At 46.2% G+C, this 22387-nt stretch overlaps 1 protein-coding gene across 2 annotated transcripts in view; it reads right to left on the bottom strand.

The window, feature by feature from the left end:
- Nucleotides 1-22387, bottom strand: part of LOC137616533 (all-trans-retinol 13,14-reductase-like) — a 135836-nt gene that overhangs the window by 13456 nt on the left and 99993 nt on the right. For both annotated transcript variants that reach the window (XM_068346375.1, XM_068346376.1), the window contains exon 13: nucleotides 14586-14736. In XM_068346375.1, coding sequence (XP_068202476.1) covers nucleotides 14586-14736 — 151 coding nt within the window. The remainder of the gene's footprint in view (nucleotides 1-14585; nucleotides 14737-22387) is intronic.

Consider the following 22387-nt stretch of genomic DNA (forward strand, 5'->3'; position numbering starts at 1 on the left):
TCAGGGACGAATCTGAACGTTACCTCCCCCCATCCCCTTGGATGGGCGATGTCGTATGAGAGACCACGAAGTTCACTGACTCGTTTGGCCGAGGCCAAAGCTAGCAGAAACACCTTCTTCCAAGTAAGGTGGCGATCTGAAGCCTGGCGTAATGGTTCGTAGGGAGGTCTCTTAAGAGACCTGAGAACTCGAACCACGTTCCATGGAGGAGGTCTCACTTCAGACTGAGGGCAGGTAAGTTCATAACTCCGTATGAGTAGAGAAAGTTCCAGCGAAGAAGAAATGTCCACTCCTTTGAGCCTGAAGGCTAGGCTTAAGGCTGAGCGATAGCCTTTCACCGCCGAGACTGAAAGGCGCATTTCTTCTCGCAAATACACAAAGAACTTCGCTATTGCTGGAATAGTGGCATCGAGTGGAGAGATACCCCTTCCACGACACCAACCACAGAAAACTCGCCACTTCGCCTGGTAGACCCCTGCGGATGACCTGCGCAGGTGTCCAGACATCCTGTTCGCAACTTGTTGCGAAAATCCTCTCTCAGTGAAGAGATGCTGGATAGTCTCCAGGTGTGAAGTCAAAGCGAAGCTACGGCTTTGTGGAAGATGTTGGCGTGTGGTCGTTTGAGTAGCTCGTGCCATGGAGGGAGTTCTCTCGGGTGCTCCGTAAGGAGTTGCAGAAGGTCCGGAAACCATTCCGCGTGATGCCATAGCGGAGCTATCAGGGTCATCGAGAGATTGACCGATATTCTGGTCTTGTTGAGCACCCTCCTCATCAGACAGAACGGGGGAAAGGCGTAAACATCGATGTTGTCCCACCGTTGTTGGAAGGCATCTTGCTAGAGAGCCTTGGGATCCGGGACTGGGGAGTAGTACAGCTGGAGCTTGAAGTTCAGTGCTGTAGCGAACAGATCCACAGTCGGGGAACCCCACAAAATCAGGACTTTGTTGGCTACTTGACGATCCAAAGACCACTCGGTACTCACTATCTGCGTCGCTCTGCTCAGACTGTCGGCGAGCACATTCCTCTTGCCTGGAATGAAGCGAGCCGATAGTGTGACCGAGTGGACTTCGGTCCATCTTAGTATGTCTACTGCAAGATGGGATAGCTGCTCCGAAAAGGTACCTCCCTGCTTGTTAATGTAAGCCACTACTGTGGTGTTGTCGCTCATCACCACCACCGAGTGACCCGCAAGGACTTGGTGGAACTTCTGAAGGGCCAGGAATACGGCCTTCATTTCTAGCAGGTTTATATGGAGGTACTTTTCTGATTCTGACCACAGGCCTGAGGTCCTGTGGTTCAGAACGTGCCCCCCCCCCCTTTTCTCTGATGCGTCCGAAAACAACATCAAATCTGGGGGAAGGACGAGAAGATCCACTCCCTTTCGTAGGTTCTCGTCTGCCACCCACCACTGAAGGTCCGTCTGTTCCGCAGGACCCATGGGGATCCGAGTGTCTGGGGAATCGTGACTTTGATTCCACCGAGACTTGAGTCGCCACTGGAGAGATCTCATTCTGAGGCGACCATTGGGAACTAGACGGGCCAGGGATGAGAGATGGCCGAGGAGACATAACCACGCTTGGGCTGGAAGTTCTTCTCGTCTGAGGAAAGGCCTTGTGACCTTCCTCAGCCTTGCTATCCTGTCGTCTGATGGGAAGGCTTTGTGGAGATTGGTGTCTATGACCATGCCTAGATAAACCAGTTTCTGTGTGGGCAGCAGAGAGGACTTCTCGAGATTTACCATGATCCCTAGATCTTGGCAAAGTACGAGAAGTTTGTCTCTGTGGCGAAGAAGGGTTGCCTCCGAGTCTGCTAGGATCAGCCAGTCGTCCAAGTAACGGAGGAGACGGATACCGATCCTGTGAGCCCAAGATGATATCAGGGTGAACACTCTGGTGAACACTTGCGGGGCTGTGGAGAGACCACAGCACAGCACCTTGAACTGGTAGATCTTGTTGTCTAGGCACAATCTCAAGTACTTCCTTGAAGACGGGTGGACTGGGATCTGGAAGTACGCATCCTTTAGATCCAGTGTACACATGAAGTCTTGTGGTCTCACTGCGAGTCTGACCGTGTCTGCCGTCTCCATGCTGAACGGTGTCTGTTTGACAAACCCGTTCAGTGTCGAGAGGTCGATGACTGGTCTCCAGCCTCCAGACGCCTTCTTTACAAGAAAGAGTCGACTGTAAAAGCCTGGGGACCCGTCTACTACCTCTTGGAGAGCGTCCTTCTTCAACATGGTCTCGACTTCTGCCCGAAAGGCTTGTCCCCTCACCGATCCCATGGTAAGGGAGCTCAATGACACTGGGTTCGCTATCAGGGGAGGTAGAGATGTGAACGGGACGCGATATCCCTGACCGATCACGGAGATGGTCCAGGAATCAGCCCCGAGTTGCTGCCACCTTGTCACGCAACTTTGAAGGCATCCCCCCATAGGTGGACGTGCAGGGGGACTGCCAATCCTAGCGTTTACGGCCTCGGCCGCTCCCTCTAGGATTTTTACCTCCCCTGTAGGACTTTTTGCCCTTCCTGTCCTTGACGGGAAAGGGCTTAGACACCTTTGGCTTTGCTGCTGTCGTCTTCTTCGTATTCTTAGCAGGACGGGGCTGTTGGGTTTCTGGAGGTTTGTAGGACCTCGATGTCAGGGCCCTGTGGAGGAGGGAATCCTGGTTGGATTTCCTCCACCTCTCAGCAGCTTGCTTAACATCCTTAGGCTCAAACAAATTCTTACCGAGGACGGAAAAATGTCTGAGCCTGCTAACGTCGGTACTGGGGACCTTTTGATGAAATCTCTCAGCCACTGCGTCCCGTCGTTTCAGGATCGTATTAGCCCACAAGCTCGAGACTTGGTAGGCTAGAAACTCGATGGTACGCGTGCCTGAGAGCAAGGTCTCCAGTGCCTTCCTGGTGCTTTCCCTGGACAAGTCCTCGGAACGCACCAGGATTCCCAGAGACCCCAGCCAGATGTCCAACCACGAGGTTGCCTGCATGGCACACTTCGCAACCTTCTCCTGGTTTAGGATCTCTGTTGCTGAATACGAGGCATGCCGGTTGGAGAGTCTATCTAGACTAGAGGGACTCCCCCGGTGAGCTCTTCCACAGAATGGTGCATAGGAAGAGCTAAACAAGTCTCCTCTAAGATCTCAAAGTACCTCATCTGGTGGACTCGAGGAGGAGGGAGGAGCTTCTTACTGGCGCTGGATCTGCTGGAGGAGGCGAGCTCAGAGAGCTGGGCTTCGACCTTGTCTCTGGCACTCTTCATCCCCTGTGACCAGGGCAAAGCCGCACTGGCCCTAGAAGGTTTCTGGGTACCATAGACTCGGTCCAAGACCGTGTCCTTACCCTCATGAGGAGGAATCTCTGGGTCCGGAAACCCGTTGAGATTTCTCATGAGGGTCAGAACTTGCCAGAACGCATGTTCTGACTCTTGAAGCTATCCTCCCAAGGGGCTAGCAGCAAAGTCTCCTGACCCCAGTGGCTCTTCCTGGGGGGACACGTGGACATTCCCCGAAGGTCTAGCTGGCTCCTGTCTAATCCTTGCTGAAGACTTAGGTAAAGTCTTTGAGTCCTTCGGCTCCCTCCTGGGAGGGATACAGGACTCCAGTAACGATGGATGCAGGCTCTTCTCTACCCTTGTGTGAGAAGACTTCTCAGGGAGAGGCGGGGTTTCCCCCACTGGTGCGATGGGGGAACGACCCGGTTCGTCCGACTCCCCTGAAGACGGGAACGCCTCATCCGCAGGGGAGGGAGAGAAAGTCTGAGGGGGAGAGGGAGCCTTGCCCAAGGACTTCCGAGGAGACAGCTTAGCCCTAGAAGTCACCACGGAGGGGACTCCTCTCTTCCTCTTCAGGGGAGAAGCTGCTGCCACTGCTTTGTGACCTAGTTCAGAGAACATAGGCTTAAAAGCCTGTACAAGCGCTCTAACTATGGTCCCAAACCAGGGCTGCTGGCTGACAGTCGCGCTGTCAGACACTCCCTCTGGAGGGAAGGGGATCGTTCGATCCCTAGGAGGAGTCGACAAACGAGGGTTCGCCTGCAAAGATGCTGAAAGAAGAGAATCCTTAGACCTGTCCGGAAACCTCCCCTCCTCCGGCGAGCGCGCTGTTCTGCGCTTGCGGGGAGGGGAACGAGAAGATGATGACCTGGCTGCCTGAAGCCCCGTGTTATCCCGTGTGGGATCGCGCTGGCGATCGTGGCGCAACTCGCGCTGGTGGTCGCGCGATGAGCCCTGCCCTGGGTTGCGCGCGGGAGGATCCTCGCGCGGGCCCGCGAGGGTGATGGCGAGGGCGCGCACAAGTGAAGGCGAGGGCGTGTGGCAAGCAGGAGCTGTATCGTGGGGCGGGGTAGAAGGCTGGATGGGCGCTTGCGTGCGAGCAATCGCTTGATCGCGCGCAGGAACCTGCTGAAAAGCCCTCGAGGTCTAAGGTGGTAGCTGGCAGGATCGGTGAACGGCAAGTTTCCTCAGCAGAGGACTGCGGGGATGACGAGCCGAAGAGAACCCTCCAAACTCCCTTGTGAGGAGAAGGAAGTCCTCTACGGCGATGGGGAGGACAAGCCTTCCGCCTTATAAACCCTCGAGGGGCCATGGGATCAGCAAGCTGACCATCAGCAGGCCTCCGCAGAGGAGTCTCAGTAAGTGAACTCCCCCAAGGGGGAGAATCACTAGCAGGAGAGACCGTAGGACTAAGTTCCTCCCTCGAAGGATGTTCGCAGGGGGAAGCTAAGCCTTCAGCTACTGCAGCAACAACAGGAGCAGAAGTTTGAGCAGACACATCAGAGGCCTCAGTCACAACAACGTCGACGATAGACAGAGGATCTATCTCTGCTATCGTCGGCGATTGCTTGACAGCTGCTCCTAATTTGATCATGTCAAACAGGGCTTCCCTGGAGAGCAAACCCTGAAGCCCCAAGGAAGCCCAAAGCTGTAATAAATCATTATTATTTACAGATAAATCAATATCCTCGAGAAGCTGCCTCACTATGGGAGGCAACTACCTCTCCCGCACCCCGGGATCGGTCAACAGAACTACGGCCTACGCTACCACTCGACGGCCTTTCAGAAGAGACCGATCGAGTGGGAGCTTCGGAGGAGGTTTGGGCTACGGAAGAAGAGTCCTTGGAATTTCCTCTCTTCAAAGAAGCCTTTGAAGGAGAAATATCCCGTTTGGACTTTTTCTTCCAGCGCTGAGCAAACCTCTCCCACTAGGAGGTAGACCACTCCCTACACTCACTACATACATTACCACTATCACACCGTTGGCCCCTACAATGAGGACACAAGGTGTGAGGATCTGTGTCGACCGCCGACATAAATGTCCCACAAGGGCGGTCAGGTAATCCAGGACACGTACGCATGATTAATAAGAGGCCAACTTAACACACTCTGTAGAAAAGAAAAAGCAAAAACAGATTAATGGCAGTCAAGCGAGAGTGAGAGCAGACACGTCTGTTCACCACCCGAGCCAAAAGCAAAGTGAAGTATTCACAGGTGTGTGTGTGAGGGGGGGGGGGTAGCAAGCTACCCCTCCCTAACCCCCGCTATCTAGCGAGGGGGTAGTAAACCCTCGTTAAAATTCTAATGGCTCGTCATTTCAGCTACGCCAAAGTAATAACCCATATTAAATACCGTGGTTTGTATTTCAGTTACGGAACAAGTATACATTCTATATGCTTTGTTTATACATTACTAGGAAGTAGGTTAGCCAGGGCACCAGCCGTTGAGATACTACTGCTAGAGAGTTATGGGGTTCTTTGACTGGCCAAACAGTACTACACTGGATCCTTCTCTCTCGTTACAGTTCATTTTTCCTTTGCCTACACATACACCGAATAGTCTGGCCTATTCTTGACATATTCTCCTCTGTCTTCATATACCTGACAACACTGATATTACCTAACAATTCTTCTTCTCTCAAGAGGTTAACTATTACTCTGTAATTGTTCAGTGGCTACTTCCCTCTTGGTAAGGGTAGAAAAAACTTTAGCTATGGTAAGTAGCTCTTCTAGGAGAAGGACACTCAAAAATCAAACCATTGTTCTCTAGTCTTGGGTAGTGCCATAGTCTTCCACTGTCTTGTGTTTGAGTTTTCTTGCTTGAGGGTACAATCGGGCACCCTATTATATCTAATTTCTCTTCCTCTTGTTTTGTTAAAGTTTTTAGAATTTATTTAGGAGATATTTATTTTAATGTTGTTAGTATTCTTAAAATATTTCATTCTTCCTTGTTTCCTTTCCTCACTGGGCTATTTTTCCTGTTGGAGCCGCTGGGCTTATAGCATCCTGCTTTTCCAACTAGGCTTGTAGCTTAGCAAATAATAATAATAATAATAATAATAATAATAATAATAATAATAATAATAATAATACTCTGTATAAAATTTACAAAATTAATAATAGTTTTTTTTATTTACTGGTATTTTACTTTGGTCGCAGGTGGATGACTGATGGTCGAACAGCACTTAGTCAGGAACACCTAAAGCGTCATCTTTTCTGAAACCAACTTTCAATGAAATATGATATTTTAATTATAAAATAAATTTTTGAATATACTTACCCGGTGAATATATAATAGCTGCAACTCTGCGGCTCGACAGAAAACACACTCAAAAAACTCGCGAGCGATCGCTATGAAGGTTGCGGGTGTGCCCACCAGCGCCAACTGTCGGCCACATACCACTCTTGCATGTAAACAAACCCTTCAATTCTTCTCGTCCCGCTGCGTCTCTATTGGGGAGGAAGGGAGGGTCATTTAATTTATATATTCACCGGGTAAGTATATTCAAAAATTTATTTTATAATTAAAATATAATTTTTAAATATTTAACTTAGCCGGTGAATATATAATAGCTGATTCACACCCAAGGCGGTGGGTAGAGACCAGAGTTAATTAAGTTTACAGCGTATAAGCTAAGAGTTTTTTCATTTTGACAGTTATCAATATAACAAAACCAAAATATATAGGTACCTGGTAAGGAAGTTGACTTAGACGATTACTCTGCCTTGTAAGTCTGTCTTCCTCACGGAGCCCAGCGATCCTCTTAGGATGCTGAAAGACTCCCAGGAGCTGAAGTATCAAGGGTTGCAACCCATACAACAGGACCTCATCAAACCCCTAATCTGGGCGCTCTCAAGAAATGACTTTGACCACCCGCCAAATCAACCAGGATGCGAAAGGCTTCTTAGCCTTCCGAACAACCCATAAAACAATATTAAAAACATTTCAAGAGACAGATTAAAAGGATATTGGAATTAGGGAAGTGTAGTGGTAGAACCCTCACCCACTACTGCACTCGCTGCAACGAATGGACCCAGTGTGTAGCAGTCCTCGTAAAGAGTCTGGACATCTTTTAAGTAAAATGACGCGAACACTGACTTGCTTCTCCAAAAAGTCGCGTCCATAATACTTTGCAGAGATTTATTTTGCTTGAAGGCCACGGAGGTTGCTATATCTCTAACTTCGTGCGTCTTAACCTTAAGCAAACATCGGTCTTTCTCATTCAAGTGAGAATGAGCTTCTCGTATTAAAAAAATCTGATAAAATATGACAAAGCATTCTTTGACATAGGCAATGAAGGTTTCTTAACTGAGCACCATAATGCCTCAGATTTCCCTCGTAATGACTTAGTACGAGCTAAATCGAACTTAAGAGCTCTAACAGGACATAATACTCTTTCCAGTTCGTTGCCTACGATCTCTGATAAGCAAGGAATATCAAAAGATTTAGGCCAAGGACGAGAAGGCAGTTCATTTTTGGCCAGGAAACCAAGTTGAAGTGAACAAGTGGCTTTTTTCTGTAGAAAAGCCGATGTTCTTACTGAAGGCATGAAGTTCACTGACCCTTTTAGCCGAAGCCAAGCACACTAGGAAAAGTGTCTTGAGGGTGAGATCCTTCAGGGAGGCTGAATGTAATGGCTCAAACCTGTCTGACATGAGGAACCTTAGGACCACGTCTAAGTTCCATCCATGGGTTGCCAAACGACGTTCCTTAGAGGTCTCGAAAGACTTAAGGAGATCTTGGAGATCTTTATTGTTGGAAAGATCTAAGCCTCTATGTCGAAAGACCGAAGCCAACATGCTCCTGTAGCCCTTAATCGTGGGAGCTGAAAGGGAGTGAACCTTTCTCAGATGTAAAAGAAAATCTGCGATTTGGGCTACAGAGGTACTGGACGAGGACACAGATGCTGACTTGCACCAGTCTCGAAAGACTTCCCACTTCGACTGGTATACTCTAATGGTAGAAGCTCTCCTAGCTCTTGTAATCGCACTGGCTGCCTCCTTCGAAAAGCCTGTAGCTCTTGAGAGTCTTTCGATAGTCTGAAGGAAGTCAGACGAAGAGCGGGGAGGCTTTGATGGACATTCTTTACGTGGGGCTGACGTAACAGATCTACCGTTAGAGGAAGACTTCTTGGAAAGTCTACCAGCCATTGAAGTACCTCGGTGCACCACTCTCTCGCGGGCCAGAGGGTAGCAACCAACGTCAACCTTGTCCCTTCGTGAGAGGCGAACTTCTGCAGTACCTTGTTGACTATCTTGAATGGTGGGAATGCATATAAGTCCAGAAAAGACCAATCCAGTAGAAACGCGTCTATGTAGATTGCTTCTGTATCTAGGACTGGAGAACAATAGATTGGTAACCTTTTGGTCAACGAGGAGGCAAAGAGGTCTATGGTGGGTTGACCCCAAGTAGCCCAAAGACTCTTGCCCACGTCCTTGTGGAGGGTCCATTCCGTGGGTATCACCTGACCCCTCCGACTGAGACAGTCTGCCAAGACGTTCAAGTCCCCCTGGATGAATCTCGTCAACAGGGAGATGCCTCGAATTCTTGACCATAAGAGAAGGTCCCTTGCGATCTCGAGCAGCGTGAAGGAGTGTGTGCCTCCTTGCTTGGAGATGTACGCCAAAGTTGTGGTGTTGTCTGAGTTGCCTCTACCACTAAGTTTCGAAGAAGCTTTCTAATATCATCAAGGCCAAGTGGACTGCTAATAGCTCCTTGCCGTTGATGTGCATGCTCTTCTGACTTGAGGTCCACAGACCCGAGCATTCCCGACCGTCCAGGGTCGCACCCCAACCCAAATCCGACGCGTCTGAGGACAACACGTGGTTTGGGTTCTTGACTGCTAGGGATAGTCCCTCTCTCAGACTGATATTGCTGTCCCACCATTTCAGGCATGCCTTTACTGGTTCGGAGACTGGGAATGATACCGTCTCTAATGTCTTGTCCTAGTTCCAGTGAAAGGCTAGATGGAACCGGAGAGGCAGAAGGTGTAGTCTCCCTAGTGAGACAAACTGCTCCAGGGATGAGAGAGTCCCTACGAGACTGTTCCAACTCCTGACTGAATAAACGTTTCGTTTCAGCATTAGTTGGACTTCGAGCAGGGCTTGACTGCGAATCTCCATCCCCAAATATAGAATAATCTGGGATGGGATCAGTTGGGACTTTTAGGTTGACCAAAAGTCCCAACTCCCTGGCCAGACTCAACGTCCAATGTAGATCCTGCAGACAGCGAAGACTGGACGATGCTCTGAGAAGCCAGTCGTCCAAGTACAGGGAGGCTCGGATCCCCGATAGATGGAGGGATTTTGCCACATTCCTCATGAGCCTCGTAAACACGAGAGGCGCAGGACTGAGGCCAAAGCACAGGGCTCGAAACTGGTACCCCACATTCCTGTAAACAAACCTCAGAAACGGTTGGGAATCCGGGTGTATAGGAATGTGGAAGTATGCCTCCTGAAGGTCGAGAGAGACCATCCAGTCGCCTTCCATAAATGCTGTCAAGACAGCCTGGTAGACTTCATTGTGAAGTTTGTCTTGACAATGAACACATTGAGCGCACTTGCCTCTTACGTACTCCTGCAGTGAACATGGCTGCCAAATCATTGGAGCCATCCCTGAGGGACTTGTTCCTGCAGAGAACGTGGCTGTCAGATCATTGGAGCCATCCCTGAAAGCCTTGTTTATGCATGACATAATTGTACAGCAAAACTTCAAAGGCTCGAAAATAGCTGTGAAGTCGACCTGTAAAATCTTGGAGCGTCTCATGGCCAGGCGCCAGGGAGAGTCTATGAGGTTTGAGAAGTCTATCTGGGCAGAGGCAGGAACTCCCAAGCCGAGAACTTCTCTCGTGTCATATCAGACTCTCGCTCTATAAGCCAGTTTAAAAGAAGGGAAAGCAAAGGCTGTCTCCCCCAAACTCCTCCTGGTGATAAACCAGTCGCCTAGCAAACGTAAAGCTCTCTTAGAAGAGCGAGAGAGCACTAGCTTATAAAACAACGGCTTCGAAGTAGCTAGGCCTAGTGTAAGCTCTGACGTTTAGGCGAACGAGGAGCAGCAGTTACAAAAAGATCCGGACAAAGATCCTTAAAAATCAGCATGATTTATTTAAAGTCCATAGAGGGCTAAGCAGCTTTAGGCTCCTCTCCGTCTGACAGAGTCCTCAAGGGAATATCAGTAGGAGGGGGAACAGCAACTTCCTCATCTGAAGGAACCTAGTCCGACAATAGCCGAGTCTCAAGCAAGGGAGAGACCTACCGTGGTGGCAATGCTTTACAAGCAGAGTCCACACGCACTGGTGCATTAGTAGCGGACCAGGACGCAACGTCATGTAACTGCTTGACAGTCTGTGAACTGTCAACAACAACAGGTGCGTGAGGACGCACAGCGTCCACTCGAGACTGCTTTGACCGCCTAGACTGAGCAGTCAAAACAACTCTAGAATGCGGAGGTTGACGCTCAGCGTCAAAACAAGTCAACTCCGATTGTTGGCGAACGTCCTGAACGTCAACAGGAGCATCAGCAAGTGGCCTAACGTCCAAATGTGGCTGAAAATCCACACGAGACCGCATCGAGTGTGGTTCTAAACAACCTGACTGACGTGACTTGGCTACGCCAACGTCAACAGGACGCACAAAGGAACGTTAGGGTGGCTGAAGGCCAGGATCTCGATGAGATAAACGGCTAGGCTCAACGGACTTATCGGCAGAATAGTCTTCCATAAGGGAGGCAAGCTTATTCTGCATGTCTTGCCGTACAACCCATTTAGGATCAACAGGAATGGTTGCGGTAAGAGACGAGGGTAACGTCTGTGACCGCAAAACCTTGCCTACAAAAAGACTCTCGGAGTCTGTGTTACGCTTTTGTTAGGCGGCGAGCAGTCTTCCGATGACTGCATAGGGTCAGAGCTGTTCTAATAGTTAAAACCAGGACGCTGGACCTGTCCTGAAAGGACTGACTTTCGCTTAAAGGGCCTCGAAACCTTGTTCCACGGTTTCTTATGCGAAAAGCCTTCGGATGACGAGGAGAAAATCGTCTCTCTCGCCTTATGGTAGGGGTGATCTTGGTAAGATACACCTGATACCATAGAGGGAACGTCTGTTCGCTGATCAAGGCCTCTCGAACCCATAAGTCGTACGACATTACTTCTCCCCTGGGCTTGGGAGCTTGCAAGAGGTCCCGGACTAGGCGAACGACAGGCACGAACAGACGAACCCTCGGTCGCAACACTGATAACACTTTGCGCAATATCACTTTATCACTACGATTTTCTGTTTTGCACTTATTTCACTGAAATCGAATTTTTTAACAATTCACATTAGGTATGAATAAAACTGATTTCTACCTGAAGCACGCAATTCTACCCTCATCAAAAGGTTGTAATTGCGAAATCAGTCGTATAATGTAAGCACATTAATACCAGCAAAAAACAGTAAACATATTTTAAGATCAAAAAAAATCAGTGGCTGGGGAAGAGACTAAACACTAGTTCATTCAAAACTACGTTTTCAATCTCTCACCGTACAGTGCCTTGGGACGAGAATAAAAACTAAAAACGTTTTATCCTTTCTCCCCGTACAGAGACTAGGGACGAGAGTAACTCGAGAACAACATTACTCGCTTGGGACGAGATAAAGATCGGAACGTTCTCTCTCCTCTCTCTCTCACCGTCTCTATCTCTCTCTCTCTTGATTTCGCACCGAAGAGAAGAGCCCACTTACCTTTCGTCAATAAACAGGTTATTTGACCAAAGGAAAAAACTGAAAGGTTTTTCAATTAAAAGTTCCTTTAAAATAGTCTTTAAAACATTTAAGCTTTGAAAGAAAAAAGAACAAAACGTCAGAATCGATTTACTCTTTCTGCAAAGTGAAACCGTGATACTCTCTCTCTCTATCGTAACGATAGAGCGCAAACTGCGTAGCATAAATAAACTAAACGTTAGTTCATCTTTGAAACAGTACGAAGACTATTCAAAGAAAAAAACTATCATAAAATATTTACTAAAAATATTTCATTTAATAAGTTTTAAATCATTAGCTCTGTAAAAGTTATTTACAATTGAAAAGGGGCTCAACGTTGTTTAACTTCGGTTTCCAAGTTAGGACCGCCTACTCTCAGGAAAGGTCGCATATAAACAAATCATTAAAATTTATTTTGATGTTTATTATAAATGGAAAGCTAATCGAAGAGGCCTAATAAAGGCGGTTGAGATATAAAATATATAGAGGAAAATCTATAATTAATTTATAACGTGATAAGATAATTGCTAAAAGCCTAAAACACACTTCCGTCTAAGGGAAGGGTCGGCCATTTAAAAGTCAAAGAAAGTCCATACTCTCTCTCTTGTCATCAAAAATTAAATCTATCCAAAAAAGAGTTCAAGATTTAAGATGAAGATAAAACACCTGCACTGCGAAAGCTCAAACCAAAATGAAGTACTTCACCAAATATGTTGAGAAAACTCCAGGTTCTACAGCGAGTATTGATACGTCTTGTCGTCAACGTCGACAGAGAAGAATTGAAGGGTTTGTTTACATGCAAGAGTGGTATCTGGCCGACAGTTGGCGCTGGTGGGCACACCCGCAACCTTCATAGCGATCGCTCGCGAGTTTTTTGAGTGTGTTTTCTGTCGAGCCGCAGAGTTGCAGCTATTATATATTCACCGGCTAAGTTAAATATTTAAAACTATTATTTCCTAAACTGAGAATGATCTGGAAGTCATTTGGTAGGATGTTTCAGAGAATAAAAATAAGCATTTAATTTCAATCTTAGCAAGGTGTCCATTGTAAATTAATCTATTGTCACTTGAGATTTTCTGTTACTTTTTTTTATTACTCATATATGAAATTCAATAATGATTAATTAATCCATAAGTACTCTGAATGTTAAATCTTAATTTTGTTTTGCTATCAATTAGAGTTTTTTATATATAGCATTATCATCTCTGCCAAAGGGGTTTAACGGTACGTTTTAGAGTCGGTTTATTTACTTATTTATTTGTCTGTGTTTGTAGGCAGGGTTATTTATTTATTTATTTGTCTGTGTCTGTGGACAGGATTAAGTCAAAACTAAGCAATGGATTTTGATGAAATTTTCACCACAGATATATCTTATGTCATGAACAACGCCATTAAATTTTAGAGATGATCTGGATCCGAATTCTAGATACAGATTTGCATTTTTCATAATTTCAAAGATTACCTCAAACCAAATTAATGGATTTTGACAAAATTTCCACTACAGATAGATCTTAGGCCACGGATGACTCTATTAACTTTTGGAGATGATCCAGTACCGGATCTGGATGATAGATCCAGATTTGCATTTTTCACAATTTTAAAGATTACGTCAAAATAAATTAATGCACTGGCTTTTCACCAAAATTTAACAATGGATAGATATTATGGATCGGAAGAAACCACGGAAATTTCGGGGTGATACGGATCAAGATCATGATTCTGGATCAACATTGCACTTTTCACCATCTACTGTACAGTCTGCAAATGAAAAGTGAGAGGTGATGTCAATAGACTTTAATTAATTTTTTGCAATATGAAAAGTGGGAGGTAATGTCCGTAGACTTTAGTTAAAGGTTTGCAACATTAATTGGGGGAGGTCTGAATCTCTGATTGCTCTTATTATTATTATCATTACAGTACTAGTTAAGCTATATCCCTAGTTGGAGAATCAGGATGGTAAAAGCCAAAGGACTCCAACAGGGAAAATATCCTAGTGAAGAAAGGAAATAAGAAGACATAGAATATGTAGAGTGCCTGAATGTACCCTAAAGTAAAAGAACTCTAACCCAAGACAGTGGAAGACCATGGTGCAGAGGTTATGGCACTACCCAAAACTACAGAGCAACAGTTTGATTTTGGTGTGTCCTTCTCCCAGAAGAGCTACTCACCATAGCTAAAGAGCCTCTTCTATCTTATCAAGTGGAAAGTAACCACTAAACAATTACAGCGCCGTAGCTAAATCCTTTAGTGAAGAAGAATTTTTCGGTTAAGTTAAAGTTTTCAGGTGTACGAGGAAAGGGAGAATGTGTAAAGAATAAGCCAGACTATTTAGTGTATATGTAGGCAAAGGAAAAATGAGCCATAACCAGAGAAAGATCTAATATAGTACTACCTGGCCAGTTTAAGGACACAATAACTCTAGCAGTAGCATTCATAATAAAAAAAACAATATTCTCTCTTGCTTTCTTCCTAATCAGAGTTAAATTTTGATAAGTTTATCAGTTTTCTAGATGTAAAGTTTTGCCTTACTTTTTATCAATAATAAAAAGTATTCTAGATTATAACATGAATCTACTTACCTGGTATATCAGTCTTAGGTCTTAATAGTGCATTGTTCCATAATGAGAATCTTTCAGAAGTGTGATCCAGCCCATATATTTCCCCTTTTGCTGTAGCAATATAATGCTTGTTTGATATAGGTGTTCCAATCGCCACGTAATCAATATGATCCTGTAAAAGAATAGTTGCAATTAATCAAAAGCTATGAAATGAATAAAAAGTTTGGTATAAAGTTTAAGATTTAAAATTTGCACTTCAACAAATGTCCCTAAAATGAGCTTTTACTGTTCAACTTACATTTCTCCCTCCATAAAAGATAGAAATATATTAATAAAAAGTTTGGCATAAAGTTCGTAATATTCTAAATTTGCACTTCATGATGAGCTATTACTGTTCAACTTACATTTGTCCCTTCATAAAAGACAAAAATATATTTCATGATAAACCTATTACTTGGAGAGTAGATGCACTTTGTTTGTCAAGAAATGAGGAGCAAAAGTATACATTATATGAAAGACAAGGAAAATAGGGAGGAACTCATTTCAGGACGAAAAGAAAACATGGGAAGTGTCGCTTTCTCACCAAGGTTGGGAACTACTGTAATGACATGCTATTGGAGGAGATTTTTTCCTCTAAATCTGACATTCACATGCACTTTTACCAGAAAGAAAATGAAAGAGAGTATACATCATACTTTGAGAATCTATAATATGACATAAAGATGAACTTGAAAGTATAAAATAAAGGGAAAAAAATAGCAATGAAAATAAATACTGAAGTAAGGTTAAAGGGGTCATGTTTCAGTTCCAGTATCATATAAAGAGATGTACACCATAACATCTGCCAGGAAAGCACAACCCTCCACTGTGGTGCTCAACCGCAGCAGTATCATCCCCAGTAAACAGCTTAAACTAACTGTCCAAGGCTGGGATTAATCTGTCACCATGCAAATGCAAGGCAAATACATTACTACTGCACTAGCCAGGAGGTAAGGCTAGTACTGTACAAATTTTATTGATGACATATGAAAGTGGCCATTTACTTTCAGTATCCTGTTAAAATGAGCAAATATTGCTTAAAAGGGGACTACAAAGGGAAAATTAAAGACCATCCCTTTAATGTTACTGGTTACTAATTTCAGGGAAACATGTTATTTTTATTAATAAAATAAATTTTTGAATATACTTACCCGATAATCATGTAACTCCGTTGCCCGACAGAATTCTATGGAGGGATACGCCAGCTATCACAATACTAGAAGGGGGTGTATTTACCAGCGCCACCTGTGGCCAGGTACTCAAGTACTTCTTGTTGACACCTCCTCAATTATTCCTCGGTCCACTGGTTCTCTATGGGGAGGAAGGGAGGGTCGATTAAATCATGATTATCGGGTAAGTATATTCAAAAATTTATTTTATTAATAAAAATAACATTTTTCAATATTAAACTTACCCGATAATCATGTAGCTGATTCACACCCAGGGGGGTGGGTGAAAAACCAGTGTACAAGACTAAAGGATAGCTAAGTATCCCGTATTTCATATAATCAGTTATCCACAATAACAATGAAATAATAAGTACCTGGTAAGGAAGTCGACTTGAACCGTTACTCTGCCTTTAATAAGATCGTCTTCCTTACTGAGCGCAGCGTTCCTCTTGGGAGGCTGAATCAACTCAAAGGTGCTAAAGTATACAGGGCTGCAACCCATACTAAAGGACCTCATCACAACCTTTAACCTTGGCGCTTCTCAAGAAAGAATTGACCACCCGCCAAATCAACAAGGATGTGGAAGGCTTCTTAGCCGACCGTACAACCCATAAAAAGTATTCAAGAGAAAGGTTAAAAAGTTATGGGATTATGGGAATGTAGTGGCTGAGCCCTCGCCTACTACTGCATTCGTTGCTACGAATGGACCCAGGGTGTAGCAGTACTCGTAAAGAGACTGGACATCTTTGAGATAGAATGATGCGAACACTGACTTGCTTCTCCAATAGGTTGCATCCATAACACTCTGCAGAGAACGGTTCTGTTTGAAGGCCACTGAAGTAGCCACAGCTCTCACTTCATGTGTCCTTACCTTCAGCAAAGCAAGGTCTTCTTCCTTCAGATGAGAATTTGCTTCTCTAATCAGAAGCCTGATGTAGTAAGAAACTGAGTTCTTAGACATTGGTAGAGAAGGCTTCTTGATAGCACACCATAAGGCTTCTGATTGTCCTCGTAATGGTTTTGACCTTCTTAGATAGTACTTAAGAGCTCTAACTGGGCAAAGTACTCTCTCCAGTTCGTTCCCCACCATGTTGGACAGGCTTGGGATCTCGAACGACTTAGGCCAAGGACGGGAAGGAAGCTCGTTTTTAGCCAAAAAACCGAGCTGCAAGGAACATGTAGCCGTTTCAGATGTGAAACCTATGTTCCTGCTGAAGGCGTGGATCTCACTTACTCTTTTACCTGTTGCTAAGCACACGAGGAAAAGAGTTTTTAATGTGAGGTCCTTAAAAGAGGCTGATTGGAGCGGTTCAAATCCTGATGACATTAGGAACCTTAGGACCACGTCTAGATTCCAGCCTGGAGTGGACAACCGACGTTCCTTTGAGGTCTCAAAAGACCTAAGGAGGTCCTGTAGATCTTTGTTGGAGGAAAGATCCAAGCCTCTGTGGCGGAAAACCGCTGCCAACATACTTCTGTAAACCTTGATCGTAGGAGCTGATAGGGATCTTACGTTCCTTAGATGTAACAGGAAGTCAGCAATCTGGGTTACAGTGGTACTGGTTGAGGAAACTGCATTGGCCTTGCACCAGCTTCGGAAGACTTCCCATTAAGACTGATAGACTCTGAGAGTGGATGTCGTCCTTGCTCTGGCAATCGCTCTGGCTGCCTCCTTCGAAAAGCCTCTAGCTCTGAGAGTCTTTCGATAGTCTGAAGGCAGTCAGACGAAGAGCGTGGAGGTTTGGGTGTACCTTCTTTACGTGGGGTTGACGCAGAAGGTCCACTCTAGGAGGAAGAGTCCTGGGAACGTCGACCAGCCATTGCAGTACCTCGGTGAACCATTCTCTCGCGGGCCAGAGGGGAGCAACCAACGTCAGCCGTGTCCCTTTGTGAGAGGCGAACTTCTGAAGTACCCTGTTGACAATCTTGAACGGCGGGAATGCATACAGGTCGAGATGGGACCAATCCAGCAGAAAGGCATCCACGCGAACTGCTGCTGGGTCTGGAATCGGAGAACAATACAAGAGGAGCCTCTTGGTCATCGAGGTAGCGAATAGATCTATGGTTGGCTGACCCCACAGGGCCCAAAGTCTGCTGCAAACATTCTTGTGAAGGGTCCACTCTGTGGGGAAGACCTGACCCTTCCGGCTGAGGCGATCTGCCATGACATTCATAACGCCCTGAATGAGCCTCGTTACCAGCGTGAGCTTTCGATCTTTTGACCAAATGAGGAGGTCCCTTGCGATCTCGAACAACTTCCTCGAAAGAGTCCCTCCCTGCTTGGAGATGTAAGCCAAGGCTGTGGTGTAGTCGGAGTTCACCTCCACCACCTTGTTAAGCTGGAGGGACTTGAAGTTTATCAAGGCCAGATGAACTGCCAACAACTCCTTGCAATAGATGTGAAGTGTCCTTTGCTCCTGATTCCATGTTCCCGAGCATTCCTGTCCGTCCAGTGTCGCACCCCAGCCCGTGTCCGATGCGTCCGAGAAGAGACGGTGGTCGGGGGTCTGAACAGCCAATGGTAGACCTTCCTTGAGAAGAATGCTGTTCTTCCACCACGTTAGAGTAGACCTCATCTCTTCGGAAACAGGAACTGAGCCCGTCTCTAGCGTCATGTCCTTTATCCAGTGAGCAGCTAGATGATACTGAAGGGGGCGGAGGTGGAGTCTCCCTAACTCGATGAACAGGGCCAGCGATGAAAGTGTCCCTGTTAGACTCATCCACTGCCTGACTAAGCATCGATTCCTTCTCAGCATGCTCTGGATGCATTCTAGGGCTTGGAAGATCCTTGGGGCCGACGGACAAGTCCGAAAAGCTCGACTCTGAAGATCCATACCCAAGGAGACAATGGTCTGGGATGGAACGAGCTGAGACTCCTCAAAATTGACCAGGAGGCCCAGTTCCTTGGTCAGATCCATAGTCCATTTGAAAATCTTCAGACAGCGACGACTTGTGGGAGCTCTTAAAAGCCAGTCGTCTGACGGAGCCGGACACAAGATCATGATACTGCTGCACAGTCTGTAAACTGTCAATCATGGGCAAGCGAGGAAGTACAGTGACAACCCGAATCTGTCTAGACTGTCTGGGTCGTACAGACAACTCCTTAACGGGTTGCTGAGGTTGCCGCACTGCGTCACAACAAGTCCCTTCTGTTGGTTGTTGAACGTCTTCCCCGTGACACATTGAATCCGTAAACAAAAAAAAAATCCTCTAACAAGGACTAAGCTTGGACTGCATGTCATGCAACACAGCTCAAGGTCTATGGGAGCAGGTGTGGTAACAGACGGGATTAGCGGCTGAAGTGGAACCATTACCTTCCCTGTAAGCATGTTATGCTTAAATAAAAGTCCATAAGAGGTTATGCAGCTAAAGGCTCCCTCCAAATGACAGAGTCCTCAAGGGAATATCAGAAGGAGGGAGAAAAGAACTTTCTCATCTACAGGGACCTTATCCTAAAAAAGCTAAGTTCTCTGAGTGAGGGTTCACTGGTGCAAAAGCAGCAGACTAGAAGGCAACGTTATGAAACTGCTTGACAGTCTAGTGAGTTGGCAACAACCCAAGATGTGTTGAGAAGCATGCTGTAAGGTATGCAGAGCATGATGTATGCAGAGTATGCTGTATGCAGAGCATGCTGTATGTAGAGCATGCTGAATGCAGAGCATGCTGTATGCAGAGCATGTTGTATGCAGAGCATGCTGAATGCAGAGCATGCTGTATGCTGAGCATGAAGTAAGCAGAGCCTGCTGTAAGCAGAGCCTGCTGTAAGGAAAGCAGAGCGTGTGCATGGCGTTTAACATTTCTCAGAAATTCCATGACCAGTGCTAGAGTGCTTTATGCATGCTTGCATGGGGTTTAAACCATGGTATGAAAATGGAGGTAAGGTATGCTGAACAGCAGAGTCAGAACGAGCTGGAACAACAATAGTTGTGGTTTCCTCTTCAAGACTCCGATGAGGGAACACCTGAGGCTCAGTCTGCAAAGGCTGAATAAAAGACAAGCAGAAGGAAGGCGCATGGGTGGAGGAGGCTGACTCCTAGCATGAGTGGTTGAACCCAAGGGTTGCGCTTGCTGAGCGGTTGGCGGAAGCGGAGTAGCAAGTTCCAGTTCCTGTGGTGTGAGCGGAGCGCGATGAGGAAGAGGCTGCGCAGAACAAGGTAAATGTCTCGCAAGCTGAGGCTCCTGAGGCGCAAGGCTAAGGTGTTGTGGTGCTTGCCTTGTGGAGGGTTGAGCACGCTGCAGCGAGAGCTGAGGAGACTGACTCATGGACGGGAGAGGTTGTTGTACCTCAACCGAGTGTTGCATCACTGGTGGAGCAGCAAGTGGAGGCGGAGGAAGAGAGGTATAATCCTCCTGATCCCAATGTAAAGGTTGCCTTAAGGAAGGCGGAGGCTGAACACCACAGGGAACAGCAAACTCAGCACGTGGCTCAACATCGTACGCCTGGCAGGTGGAACTGCTGGCAGGTGGTACTGCGATCAGGCGGAGCGAGTGTAGGTGGAGGGAGTGTAGGCGGAGGCGGAGGAGCAACACTCTCAGCCCGACACTCACGCATCAAGTCCGAAAGCTGTGCTTGCATGGACTGTAGTAGAGTCCACAACATCGTACGCCTGGCAGATGGTGCTGCGACCAGGCGGAGCAAGTGCAGGCGGGGCGAGCACAGGCGGAGCGAGAACAGGCGGAGGGAGTGTAGGCGGAGGAGGAGGTGCAACACTCTCAGCCCGACACTCACGCATCAAGTCCGAAAGCTGTGCTTGCATGGACTGTAGTAGAGTTCACAACATCGTACGCCTGGCAGGTGGTACTGTGATCAGGCGGAGCGATCATAGGCGGGGGGGGAGTGTAGGCGGAGGCGGAGGCGCAACACTCTCAGCCCGACACTCACGCATCAAGACCGAAAGTTGTGACTGTATGGACTGCAGTAGAGTTAACTTGGGGTCGGCAGACACTAAGTTCTGCTGAGGTAAAGCCTTAACAGCAGAGATCTGTTGTGGCAGAACCTTACTCCTCTTAGGCGGAGTGTAATCAACTGATGACTGAGGAGAGTCAGAGCTAACCCAATGACTGCATTCGGGTTGTGAACTTTAACTTCGTACGTCTGGCATAGGTCTGGACTTAACGTTTAAGAGGTCTTGAGACCTGAGACCAGCGTTACTCTGCCTTTATTTTCTCCCCTAATCTCTTCTGCAGACGAGCAAAATAAGGGCTCAATCGTCTGCGGGTGGGAGTGACGGTCTCGGTAAGACACGCCCACAACCACCGAGAATACTTCTGTGCGCCGATCAAGGCCTGCTGAACCCTTATGCCCTTCGACATTGCTTCTCCCCTGGGCTTGGGAGCTTGCAAGAGGTCCCGGACTGGGAGGACGACTGGCGCGCACAAAAGTACCCTCACGCACTAATCACTTATCACTTTGATTTCTGTTTGCACTTATTTCACTGAACTCGAAACTTTAAGTGGTTTGTACCTGAAATACGCAATTCTATCCTTTCTCAAAGTTAGTAATTGCGAAAACAGAATTACAATGTAACAGAAAAATCTAATGAAAGATAATTCAGTGGTTGGAAAGAGACTAAACACTAGATCACTCTAGAAACGTTTAGTTTCTTCCCCTAAAGAGACTAGGGAGAAGAGCAAAAACGATAACGACGTTACTCGTACGCCTGGCAGGCTTGAATGAAACGTTTATCCTCTTTCTCCCTCCGTCTCTATCTCTCTCTCTCTCTCTCTCTCTCTTGACTTAGAACCTGAGAGAAGAGCCCAATCATATATATCGTTAAAACATATTATTGTTAAAGGAAAAAACTGAAAAGTTCCTTTATTAGGATCAAAACCATCAAGTTAAGAAAGAATGAACAAACGCTAGACACGGTTACTCTTACTGCAACGTGAAACCGTGAACATTCTTTCTCTATCGTAACGATAGAGTGCAAGTTGAACGTTCTGAACGTCAACAACTGCAGAGACAAAACAAAACGTTAGTTCAACTTTGAAAACAGTACGAGACTGTCAAAGAAAATCTTTCAAACTCTGTGGCGGAAATAGCATAATATGTTAACAGGTAAAACCGAAATGACGGGCTCAAAGTTTATTAACTTCGGTAAAAGACCGCCTACTATTAGGAAGGTCGAATATAAACAAATATAAAAATTAATTTTAATGAGTTTATAATAAAAGGAAGTTAATCGAAGAGACCTATAAGAGGCGGAGAGATATAAAATAAATCTATAACTTTTGTTAAGCAAAATTAAGAAAGAGAGTCTATACTCTCTTAGAGACCAACACTTCCGTCTAAGGGAAGGGTCGGCCATTGAAAGGTGAACGAGAGTTCATACTCTCTCGTCACCATAATTAATCAAATTAATTCCAAAAGCTAACTAAGCTAATATAGAAGTTTCCAGTAAAGCGACAGCCGAAATCAAAGAGAAATACTTCACCAAAGTCGTGAAAATACTCCAAGAACATAAGCGTATCCCAGAACGTCTTGCCGGAAGCACGACAGAGGAATAATTGAGGAGGTGTCAACAAGAAGTACTTGAGTACCTGGCCACAGGTGGCGCTGGTAAATACACCCCCTTCTAGTATTGTGATAGCTGGCGTATCCCTCCATAGAATTCT

Source organism: Palaemon carinicauda, chromosome 22, assembly GCF_036898095.1.
Source record: "Palaemon carinicauda isolate YSFRI2023 chromosome 22, ASM3689809v2, whole genome shotgun sequence".
NCBI classification, from domain to species: domain Eukaryota; kingdom Metazoa; phylum Arthropoda; class Malacostraca; order Decapoda; family Palaemonidae; genus Palaemon; species Palaemon carinicauda.